At 37.6% G+C, this 12,833-nt stretch overlaps 1 protein-coding gene across 4 annotated transcripts in view; it reads left to right on the top strand.

Moving 5' to 3' along the window:
- The window catches only part of SPIRE1 (spire type actin nucleation factor 1), a 116,190-nt gene that overhangs the window by 31,532 nt on the left and 71,825 nt on the right, over positions 1-12,833 (top strand). For all 4 annotated transcript variants that reach the window (XM_017729467.1, XM_017729465.1, XM_017729466.1 and 1 more), the window contains exon 2: positions 11,399-11,635. In XM_017729467.1, coding sequence (XP_017584956.1) covers positions 11,399-11,635 — 237 coding nt within the window. The remainder of the gene's footprint in view (positions 1-11,398; positions 11,636-12,833) is intronic.

Below are 12,833 nucleotides of genomic sequence, written 5' to 3'. Positions count from 1 at the left end.
GGTATTGATGACTGTGCTCATTTAGTCAGAGAATAGGCATGTGTTTGTAATACAATGATGCTTTTCTTTTATTCTTGATTTCTTAAACTTTTGGGAGGCTACAAAATAAGAGAACAAGAGAAAACGATTCTCTGAGGGAATCAAATGAATATCTCTCCAGTCCAAGGACATTATTTTTAAGTAACTTATTTCTTGGCTAGGCGGGAATGTTTTTGCTATTCCAAAACTGGGGTTCCTATGGAAGTCCAGCAGAATTTAGTATTTTATCTTTAATGGACCTTCTGGCTGTTACATTGTTGTTTGGTGGTTGGATTTTTTGTGGTGTTTTGGTCTTTTGTTGTTTTGGTGGTGGGGGTGTTTTTGTTTATTTTTGTTTTTAATTAATTAAATTTTTTTCTTCCCTCTAGGAAAAATTTTCTACTTGTTAGAGAACTATCTGAAGAAACAACCTTTTTTTCATTTTGATTGGTCTAGTAATTGCTAGACAATTTCTTTTTGAGCTGTAATATGAACTGTCACACTGTGTGTGTTAGAAAAGGTATTCCCAAGAGGTTGTGTGGATATGGTAGAGTTTGTAAAATGTTAAAATGTTAAAGGATATTAAAAATAATTTGGGACACTTAATTAAATTAAGGATCAAAATTTAAAGCCACAGTGTCAAAAATCATTAAAACCTTGCTTTTTTCCCCATTTCTTAAGCTTCAAGACATTAATTCTCTAGAGTGTAGACTGGTAGGTATAATTACATTGGTGTAACAAGACAAAGGGATGATGCTGTCAGAATTTATTTCCTGTGAAGTTTAGAACAATCTGATATTCTAACCTTAGTAACTCTTTTCTCTGGCTACCTGTGCTACTTACATTTAAATAAACCACTCTTACATCTTGCTTTATATTCTCAGAGAAAAGCAGCTTTATGTTTTGCATTGCACCCAGCTGATAAGCCTAACCATTAGCCTCAGGCGTGTACTTCTCTTCATTTTTCCTTCCTCTACTTTATTGGGAACAAAAGTCATATGGAAAACTGGATGATTAGAAGCACTTCCAGCTGTGTTTAAGTCTGTGTGCATGTCATGCAGAAATGTAATTTAGACTTGCACAGCACTTCTTATCCAAAGCTTTGAAAATGGGTCAATATCCTCATATAGTAGGTGGTAAAACTGTTATAGGAGAGGGGAAATGACCAGTGTGAGGTTTCACAGAGAAAGAGCATTGAGGAAAACCCCACAGGACAGACCTTCTGCCCCATACACTTCCTACATTTGAAACTAGCTCCATTACTGGATAGCAGAGGTGATGCCTGTGCTTTGTGATGTGTTTTGGAAGGGCAGTGCAGCTTATTTTGCTGGAGAGGTTGGGGGTGTAAAGATGTGACTAAATTTAGGATTTGAAGTCTTTGGCTGTTTTGCATCAAGGAAATTGTGGGGGAAATTGTATTCTGACTTAGAGGTGCTGTGACAACACTTACCTGGACATTATAAAGCCTTAATTTTAGTTGATATTAACCCAAAAGTGTGATATTTTCAAAAAATCAGGAAACTCAGCATAGTATTAATATAATGCCTTGACTTACTTTTTCTGGGTAGGGATCTCTTTTTGTCATTTAAAGGGTAATAATGTGGTTAGAAAGACTGGGTAATATTGCAGCACTATTTTCATTTCCAAAACATAAGACATCCAAAGGGATTTATAATCCCTGTACACCTGAGCTCAGCTCTGTTCTTTGCAAGCCAGTGAAGAAGCTTTGGGGAGCTTGTTGTGAATCCTTGATCCAGGGATGAATTGTGTAGGACTGCATTAGAGCTCCTGTGGATGTGACAGGTCACTCTGTCCTGGTGTTCTCCTTTCCCCTTGCTACCATATTACCTCAGATACACATCTTTACCTGCCTCTCTTTTTCTTGGGCTGAGGACAGGAGAGTGGCTTGTACAGGAACATCAGCACATCCATTAACAAGGTCTCAGCACAGGAGAAACTCAGGATTGGCTCTTTTAGGCCTAAATTTATGAGACTACCAGGCAGTTTCCCGGGCAGTGCAAAATTCACTGAATAGAGCAGATAATTTTATTATAGATTTTTGAGGCGGTAAATCTGTTTAGCTGATATGCATATAGCTTTTTTTGGTGTGGGTTTTTGTTCCCAAGAACCTGTGTGTCTTACATAGATGGAGGTGTTGGAGTTAATCCCTCTCTACCAGTTGTTGGATATCTCATAACTTGGCTGCCACCTAAGCAACTAAATAAGTTATCTGGATAATATCTGTGTTCTATTCAAAGGTCAGGTGCTGAGCATTGTAGAAAATTTGGCTGTGTGATAGAGGTTTCTGCAGACAGCCAGAGTCAGGAATGCTTTGGTTTTGTTATGGAGGTTGATTTTGTTGTTGTTGTTGTTGTTGATGTTGATTTGCTTTTTTTTTAGCTAAGCATAAAATCCATATGATTTTTTTTTTTAAATAGCATAACACTTTTGACCTGTGACTGAAAGCAAATCTTTGTTATCATCACTGTACTAGAATACATAGATATTGTCATTATTGGCAGAGAGCACTAACACAATGCTCAGCAATTTGCAATCCAGGAATATGGCTGTTCCATTAAGGATTATAAACTGTCACAGTTCAGCACTTCGATGACTTTGAGAACTGAGAGGTGCTGGAATATCTTGCGCTAAGGTACTTCATGCCTGAGGTTATAAACTGTATGCTTTATATAATTTATCTGTGATAGAGTGTGTCTTAATATGGATTTCTTCTGTGGCGATTTCATTGTTCAGAAGGGAATAGAAATCTGTGAGTGCCATTTCATAGATGGATTCTCTGGGGTTTTGTGGCCCTAAGAGCAGGCACTGAGCTTTTTGCTGAGTTTCAGCCACACGTTCTGTTGCTTTTTGGTGTAGGGTAACTCAGCATTCCATGCTATGATTGTATCTGAATTTCAGACCTGAAAAAAATAATGTCAAGCTAATGTCTTTTTATAGGTAGATAATTTGTCAACAGTGCCTACTTGTGCTTCTTTGAATTATTTTAGCAAATATCAGTCTTTCCAGTAAGGCCATTCTGAGAGCTTGAAGGTAATTTTGCAGTAGCTCCCCTTTCTCATTACTCAGATATATTATGTTCACTTAGGCATTCAGTTTTGGAGGAGTATTTGAGTGATCCAAATGTCTGTGTCCAATGTTGCTTTTTATGGGGAAGAGGGCATGGAAGAATATTCATAAAATCAGGATCTTTGCAGAGGCTTTGTCAGCCTGCAGTAATATTTTGCATGACAGAGATCATATGTTACCTAAATGAAAAATGTGTCTGGCCCATTAGTAACTCCTTGGACTCATGACAGTCCATGTGAAAATTCACATTTCATAATCAAGGTATGTCCTTACGTCAGGATGAAGTTCCCTTACACATATGACTAATAAAAAACTCTCAGTAAGAGTCTCAAATTTTTTCCTTTCTGGCCACAGGCTGTACGTGTGAATTCCCATCAGTTTCTTTAGGAAAGAAGCCTTGATATGGCTGAGTGACCTTCCACAAGATAGTGGAGGTAGCTGTGCATGGTTTGTCTTAGGTGGCTACATGATAAATGCAACATCCCATAGACGTCTTTGAAGTTTCTCCTTTGGCATGGATAGAAAGGACAACCTTATGGGTGGTTATGTGACTTGCCATTAATATGCAGTACCTCTAAGACAAGCAGTGTTAAATTAGTATTGTTTTGTGTGTGGTTAATGAATATTCCAGTCACTAGAAAGGAGCAGCATATACCAGCCTTCTTTTGTGGCACATCACTTTGAAAAGGACCTGTTGAGTGGTTGCATTTGGGCTTCTTCCTTTACATATTTGATTTTATGCATGGAATCCTGGAATTAGGACAATGTGACTGACAAGAGAAGTCTGTTAGGAGGCAGAAAGACATATTTTTCCAGGAATGAAGGAAGATGGATTTGAGGAAAGCTAAAGGCAAACCAGAAGAGTTGTCATGTTCCCTACTCTGTGTAAACTTGCTCAGGTGCTTCATCTGTCTCTGTGAAGTTCATCATCTGTGAAATGCTTGAAATGCAGGCATAGCCCTGACAAATATGGTGAAACCAGCCTAACTTTTATAAAGTCTGTTGTGAGCTGCTGCTGGAAAGCTTGTAAGATGTACATGCAAATGTAAAACTCTAACTAATCAAGAATTTGTATTTAAAAGAATAGCTTTCATTGTACTGATATTTTGTTTGCTTGGCTTTTGTAGTCATTAATTTTGGGGAAAAGACGTGAAAAAGTTCTTGACTCAGAGGAGAGCAAATGGTTTATATTGCAGCAGGTGTTTACTCACTTTAATTTTTGGATTAATTAAATGGGGGTGAAGTCTGTAGCAGGCAACTGTAGTGGTTGACATGAAAGCCATGGGGTAGGCCAAAAAATTCATGCAAACTGACTCTTGGAGTAGAGTAGTTGAACTGTGATGTTTTGAATAAAAGTGGCATTGACTTTGCATTGCTTTGTGAGTACCGTAAATTGAACTGAACCAAAGCTCCTGTAAGGTCTTTATTATCTATCTTCTATGTCTTGTCTGACAGACCATTGGCAGGTGTGCAACGTCAGCCAAACTTAAACCAGTCGCACACGAATTCTCGGGATCAGAGCTACGGAACTAGTCTCGCTCTCCTTTGTGCCAGTTTTCCTTGAGCTGCTTACTTCTCTCTCTCACTGCAAAATCTTTTGCTGCAGTTAATCTGATAACCCTCGTGTAATCTAGATAAAGCTTTTTTCAAAAGGCTGATGTGACAAATAGCAATTTCTGTCTCTTACACAATTTGTACCCACTGGTGTTTCTGTGGCCTGTTATGTTTTTGGTAGTCAGGTGAAGTCTTCTCTCCTTCTGTTCCCTCACCTGGGGAGTTCACCTCATTGTTTTCTATTTCTGTAAAAAACGATATGTATATGTTTAGCTATGTTTTATCAAATAAAATTTAAAATAAAAGACAACAGAACTAGAATAGAAATTTGTGACATGATTGGATTTTTAAGATAAAAAACATATTCTCCTTATTTAAATGGGATCAAGATCACATGACCTGTATTTGAAGCCCTGATATGAATATAGGTGTATTTAAGAACTTTCAAATGACTTTCACCATCTATGTTACTTAATTATTGCATCTAATTCTTTTACTGAAGCTTCAGCCATTACTGAAGCTTCCACAGTTAAATTAGGGAACTTAATTTTGTTTTTCTCTGGGTATGAACTGACAGTATGGTGAAATTCCTTCAGGTTGAATAAATTTTGTGGTAACAGAATAACCATTTGTCATGATCTTGGGATTATAATGTCTGAACAAAAGCTAGAAGAAAATTAACAGTTTTGTTTCCGTGTTTACAATGAAACACTGCAGATAAAATGTAAATTGAGACTGTTACAATAGAAAAAATTCTACTTTCATTTATGCTAATAAATTATAGTTCTCCTTACATAATATCTATAGTGCAATTTTAACAACTAAAAACCACGTTTATAATTATCAAAACCTTTCAATAAGTTGAAGAGTTGTATTACACTTGATCCTTAATAAACTTACAGTTACATTACTGCTACACTCCTAGAGGCAACTGTGTCCAACAACATTTAACTGCTTCAGTTTTCACATATTCACTTTGGGGGGAACAAACGAAAACAAAAAAAAGCTAGCATCCCCTTTGTATGTTTCAGGCTTGTTCTGTGTCTTTGATCAGAAGTTCTTGCACTGAATCTCTTTAACACACACCTGAATAGAACAAAGAATTCAGTAAGTAGGTATCTCTGCCCACTCAGTGCATTCAAAGACTCAGGATATAAAACCATTTTGAAAAAGATCTCTGAATATGGTAGAGAAAATTTCCTAACTCTGAATGTATCTAAACCAGACTGAACGTCATGAAAAGGATGTATTTAATACTCTGATTTTCTTTTTCTTTGCTTTCATTACTGCTTTGACTTTTAAAAAACAAGGCGCCTTATATTGCAGAAAGCAGTACCTTTCAGTTATTTCCATAGCAAACCAGCATCACCCAGAAGTTAAATAATGCTGTATCTTATGTCTATATTCTTTGGAAATGAGTGATTCATTTGATTCATTGGAAATAGTCCAAATCCTTGCTGCTTTCCTGGAAGCACTTGAAAGTTTTTCACTGTTCTCATTTGACAGTCTGTTGCAAGTTACCCTAATTTAGTGAAGGTCATATTTAAATTTAGCAGTATCCCCTGGCATTAAAACCTGGGTAATGCTACCCCATTTCCACTTGGCAATGCTCTGGTGAAAACTCCATTAATGTACCCGCAGTGTGCAGCGACAGCAGCGCATCTCTCACAGTGTCCTATTTAGACGTGCAATTCCATGAGGCGCTCCTGAGAGTTATGTAGGGCACCTCGGGATGAGCTAAAGAACAAAAAAAATTCACGTGGGGTAATCCTAACCCCTTTGTTTGTTCACCTTTCCTAAAAGCCTGGTCTTTTTCAGTTCCAGAATTGAATGCTGAAGAAACAACGAATGACTTTGTTACAAGTGGAAGCGAGACCCAGAGCGAAAGCTTTTTCCCTTTGTCAGCTAGCTGGAGAGGAACAAGTTGGTTTTTCATAACATTTTAACATGCCAGTCCTTTGGACCATATTACAGAACCTGAGCACAAAAACTTGTGTGTGTTTGTCTTGTAGTATGTCATAGAAAATTTAAGATACCTAACTCTTGACTGTGTCTGTGTTTATGCCATGTGTTACGGTGTCAGAAGCACTGTGTTGAATTCATGGCAGGCTAAGTTAAAGTCAGCATTAGGGCAGGTTAGTCTTTACAGATTGACCAAGTGCTGCCTAATACCATGGGTGATGGCAGAGTTGGTGGTGGAGAGGAGCTCTGCCCTACGAAGTGCCAGCCCTGAGTACTCTTACCATGAGGCAGAATGATTCTCCTTCATTAAGTGTGTTGGAGATCTAGGTAAAATCTGGAAGAACTTAAAAATAATTATTGTACTTCACTTTTTTAATAAAAATTAGTGGAATTCATAAAAGTGCAGTCATAATGCAAATATTGTTGTGGCTGGTGGCCATTATCTGAGACCCCTGTGGGAAAGTTCAAAGTTAATTAACTCACCTTAGGAGCTGGAGCTTTACAGTGGCTTTAATCCAAGTTTAGGGACACAAAACCTGAGTGGCTTTTGGAGGAAGGGAGAGCTTTAGGGAGGGACAGGCATTTGAGCTGAAAAACAGTCCTTTGCTGCTATAAGTACAAGCCTGTCCTTAGGCTTTGTTTAAAAGTTGAGGCAGGCCTAGGAAGGGGATGAAAGCTCAGACAGTGCCCTATTGTGTGTGCCGTGAGATGTGGATTCTGCTTGTTCTCATCTACGTTTCAGCAAGAATCGGGGAGATACATATGTTGAGGGGGAAAAAAGGATTTTTCTCCAAGTGAAGTGCTTGCAATAATTGCACTTTTGCAAGTATCAAACCTGTTTGGTTCCTGTACAAAGGCTGTATATTTGAAGAGTTCAAGAATGTTAAATGGGCAGAGTTCATTGGAAGGGCATAATTTGGGTCATATGAAAGACGTAGAACACTAATGAACCCCTGTCCAAGAAGCATGCCTCAATGTGTTGGAGGAATGGAAAGTTCCAGGCAGTGTTTGTATATGAAGAGAATCTGAATAATTTGGGTTTTGTTTTTGCCACGTGTAAAAGGAGTGTGTGGGTATTGTTTTCTCATTGTTTTTAAAGTCAAAGTGTTCCAGCAACTTTATCACAATCTATTAGAAAAACACTATATAATATGAGTCCAGACTGGTGTAGAAACTGCAGGAATACTCATGGTGGGACAAAATTGCCCTTTCACTAATGATTTCAGCACAGCAAAGTACAAGTTCAGTCTGTGGGAAATGTTTTTGTGCTGGAGTTTTTTTTGGTCTGAAGCCATGACTTTCAAAAGAACTTGATGAGAAGGTGTAAAGCTTAATAATGCAGACTTCCTTGTTTATTTTTTAAGTTTATTTATCCAATGATTGATTTCCAGAGGTCAGGTCATTTGCTGAAATGTCAATCAATCAGGAACAAATGAGTTCTAAAATTCAAGGGGTAGATCTTTTTTTTTTTTTTTTTTTTTTTTTTAACCTGAATCGAGCAGCATTATTTATTGTTAGTGATGACACTTATTTCAGTGTCATGCAGTTGTTTTGGGCTGTCAATGTGCAACTCTGTGGTTTAAAAAAGCTTCACTAGGTCCATTCTTACCCTCGTTTCTCTTAATATAGCTCTGTTTTCACGTGTAATTGAAAACTATGTCAGTACTTGTCACTGGTTAGGTGCCAAAAGTTTTTATTTTGTGTTTTTATTTTATTTTGTTGGCTGGCCAACAGTACAGTTTAGAACTTGTGATTTCTTTGTAAATAATTGATATAAAAAAAAAATTAAAAGTGACAGTCCCTGATTATCCAACTCAAAACCCCCACTTATTTATCAATTCATCCATTCAGCTTTTCCTTTTTTTGTTTGTATTTGATTTATATTACAGGCAAAGTGACAGCACTCATGCATTAAAGTAACAATCAGTTGACTTGTATATTTTGCTTCTAGTTATATAGACCTAAAAGTTCATTTGTATGAAGTTGCATTAGTAGTTTTATCCATAGGAAGAAGTGTTGACAATTCTGTGACTTTTGTTTGATATTCATATGGCAATTGTGTGGTTTACAGGATCCTTGGTAAACTGATACTACTGAAAGTGCTGAATGTTTTCAGTTTTAACGCAACTCAAGGCAAAGTTACTTAGTTAAGTTGTTTGCTGCTTTGTCTTTCAGCAAGAAGAATCTGTGATACAGACAGACAATGAGTAAATATGGTTTTGATCCCATCTCCTAAATAAGAAGCTGAGAGACTGAACTATAGCTCTGACTTGGTGTTGTTACAGGCTTTCGTGTTGTGTCAGCTTTGCATGTATTAGGAAATCTGTTCATAGTACATAAAAATGCACAAACCATATTACTGAGCTGCAAAAGCCCCACTGCTGATACATCAAAGAAAGCAGCCGCTGTCATCCAGTTTTAGCCACGGTGCTTTTGAGTACCTTAATCCTCTTCCCAAACAGAAGAAGGCAAAGAGAGTACACTTTCTTTATCCACCCCCTCTTCTATTTTTTTGAAGTGTTGATAGCAAAATCCAGAAACTGTGTTCAGCAGCCATCACTGCATGGCACAAGACATAATTTTCTTTGCATCTGATCTGGACATTTCAGTCTTCATGTATGCTAAGCCCTTTCAAATGTACTTTTTATTAAAGTTAGAAATTACTTGTGTTTATTCCCAGGTGCTCAAAGTATCAAAGAGATTATTCAGTTATACTTCATTTTCATTTCAGTCTCCTTCAAACTGGTATTCTTTTGTTCCCTTTCAGTTGCTGAAGGGATTTATATTGGAATTGTACTCAGAACCTGAGTTACAGGAAACACGTCTACCATTAGAATTCCTATATTTTACTTTGTGTGACTTCAACATTTTCAAATTTTTTTTTAACAATGCAAGTTTTACAAGACAGTTACTGCAGAATAGCTTCCATAAGAAGTGAGCAAGATATACTACAAATATAAGTTTAATCTGTTAGAGCTGTTTTTAAGGTCTGTATCCTGTCTCCTAAGTGGGTCATGGCAGAAGTCAGGGGAAGGGTATGAGAACTGAGCAAGAAAACAGCGATGCTTCCCTGGTATACTTTCCTGTCTCAATAGCATTTCCCAAGTCAGACGCTGTTCTATGAACTGAAAAAATTATTACAGTTTTTTCTTCCTCACTAATTTGCCTAATCACTTTCCTTAACTGCATTTTTTAATAAATATGTATAAACACATTTCAAGGGAATAGCACGTGCAAAATTTTTATATTGAACCAAGTTACCAAAATTATTGGAAATAAATTATAAAAGAATGAGTTTTATGTATTGGGTTTTAAATTTGTTTTTTGTTTATTAGCCACTGTCTTGCAAAGTGAATTTGCACTGCAAAGTAATCCCAACAGAGGAATGGAGTACACAAGTGTAAAGCTGTCAGACTACAGCAATCATTAAATTGTCTGTCTAGATAAACTAATGGGAAACGATTTTAAGTCTTTGCTAACCTCCAGCCTCTCAGACCAAAAATACTTTGCTTTGCTGAAATAAGTAAGCAGCTAGAGTAAAATTTAATGTTTTAAGACTCCCTTTGTGTTGTCCTATTTACCCAAATAGAATTTCAAAACTCTGCAGTAAAAAGTGTCAACCAGGATCATTCCGAAGGGCAGATTAGAGAAAATGGCATTTGATGACAAGGTTTGGTATATTTAGAAACGCTCCTCTTATTAAAGTTGCTGCTGTGCCTACTACTCCTACACTGGAGTCTGCTAATTTGTGTGACATGCTATCTATCCCAACACACAAGGAAGATCAGAGATTACATGCAATAGCTCCAGTCCTACTTCCATTGTCAGACAAGGATCTTCCAGCAGTGACATTACCTTCTTGTGGTTTACTATTGCAATCCCATTTTCCCTTCCCTCTTCATTAATACCCATTTTCAAACTCCTCAATTTGAAATGCCATCTCTTTACATCTTGAAAATTCTAGAAGCTCATAAGGAAAATAATTAATGCCAAGAGAGAAAATATGCATTTAGCATTGTGGGATGGTCATGACAATCTTTTCCTAGCTCACACTGAGTAAGAGGTCATCAATTTGCTTTGCTCTTGACAGAGCACAAATAAGAAGCCTCAATTCAATGAAAAATTGGGGTACTACCTCATCACTATGGAATACAGTCATTGGTAGTTTCAGTGGAATATGTGTGCCTCCACCAGCTGTGCAACAGGCAAAGGAGTTCGTGTGGGCTGCTGTCCCAGTGCTCAGTGGGTAATACTGGGACATCCACAGCTGTGTCCAGACACCTCACAGGTCAATGAAGAGATGCAGAAACTGAAGGGCAGTTTCCAAGTGTCATTAAGCTGTGGGAAGAGGAAGGTATCTCATGTTAGTTTATTCTTTCTTTTAATTTCTTCCCATCTGCCCCACAAAAAAAGATCATGTGAGTGCAATATAGTCTTAAAAAGTAGAGTAATGTTACTTGGAGGTTTGTAATATCAGAAGAAAAAAGGGAAAATAACCTTAAAAGGTCCTGCTTTGTTCTTAAATGATGGATTTTTATTTCAGGTATTGAAATAAGAAAGTGGTAGGTACGTGGTATGATCTGCTCTTGCTTGTTCTATGCTGTATTACTCAAGTGCTACTGTAGGTATTAGCAGATAATTTTTCTCTTTGACGTTGATGTTTATTGCCCTCTCTGTGACAGAGTTTGTTATACAAACACCAAAAAACCTTGTTCCTCACTTGACCTATTCATTCAGGTAAATGGCATTAATATATTTTTCTTCTTTGTTTTTACAGGTTATTGAATCACTAGGGATTATTATATATAAAGCCCTGGACTATGGTTTGAAGGACAATGAAGAGCGGGAATTAAGTCCTCCACTGGAGCAGCTTATTGACTACATGACTAATGCCACAGAAACAGATGGGAGTAGGGATGAAGGATATGATGCTCTGGATGAAGGAGTGGAGGATGACAATGATGATGACAAAGAGGAAGTTGAGGCCATTCACTCCTATAAAGATGTCATGAAGGTACAGTAGTGGGCAGTTTATATGGTAGTTCTGTCAATGAGAAAATTAACTCTGTTTCCTGTATTATTGTTCTGTGTGATACTGGCTATGTCATTTTCTGATTTCCCTGGTCCTCTCAAATGGTTTCCTTGTGAGAATGACATGTAGTATTATTTCAAGTTTGACAGTAGGGAACAGAAAATCCATGATCAACTTTAGCATTGGATGTGCCATTAATATCACAATCTGATTTAACTCCTGCACTGGATAGTCAGCCTTCCAGTGTAAACATCTGTTGAATTACTTTGTGTAATCTTGGATACTTCATGGTGTGTTTCAATTAATTCACCTTTTCATTAGCAGGTTATTAGTGTAATTATTTCTTATCAGTTCCTTTGCTTGCCACCCTCCCCTCCTGAAGCGCAGGAGTGCTTTTATAAGAGTAGCTTACTTGTATGGAGTGAGTCAGGACACAGTATTTCACTGGTGATCATTATGGTTGCAGTTCTTGACCTGAGTTGTGAAATTTGGGAATATAACTTATGAATTTTAATGGTGACAAGTTCTTTAATGTTATCTGGGCTACTGTGAATAATCATTTAAATGTGTTAACCATCTGTTTTGTACAGATTAATCTTCTGTGCATGTTTTAGAGCCCAATGAGCTCTTAGTACAGCCAGAGGTATTAATAAGCGTGGTTGAAAAAAAATTGTATAATTGGTTTAACTCATAAATTATCTGAGAATTTAATACAGGTTGGAAAACGTTATGCTAACTTGTACCAGGGGATCGAGCCATTTATAGTGCTTCTTCATAAATGCAAGTCATATCTAAGTGCACCACAGAAATTAAGTGTCAGGGTGGAAGCTGAGACTAGAAGAATGTCCCAAATAGCCCATCAGAACACATTAGCACTCAGAAAAAAGACCTCACTAAAACCCTTCAGTTCTGCTGGGTTAACAGTAGAGAGAAGCTCCTAGGATTTAAGGATTTTGGAGAGGGAGTAACTTTGAGATGCTTTTGCATCCTCCTTGCATCAGAAGTAATGCTAAATGCTTAATGCCTTTGTTTTTTCTCCCTCCCTCAGAGAAGCAGAGGCCAGAGGGAGAAACAAATGAAATGGCCTTTGGCTCCCCTGTGATGGGGAGGGCCCGGCTGGCTGAAGAGCTCTGCCCTTCCAGCCCCCGCCACCGCCAGCCTTGCTGCGTCGGAGGCCTCG

Source organism: Corvus brachyrhynchos, unplaced genomic scaffold, assembly GCF_000691975.1.
Source record: "Corvus brachyrhynchos isolate BGI_N302 unplaced genomic scaffold, ASM69197v1 scaffold331, whole genome shotgun sequence".
NCBI lineage: Eukaryota > Metazoa > Chordata > Aves > Passeriformes > Corvidae > Corvus > Corvus brachyrhynchos.
The sequence above is the reverse complement of the archived record's forward strand: the minus strand, read 5'-3'. Positions and strand labels throughout refer to the sequence as shown.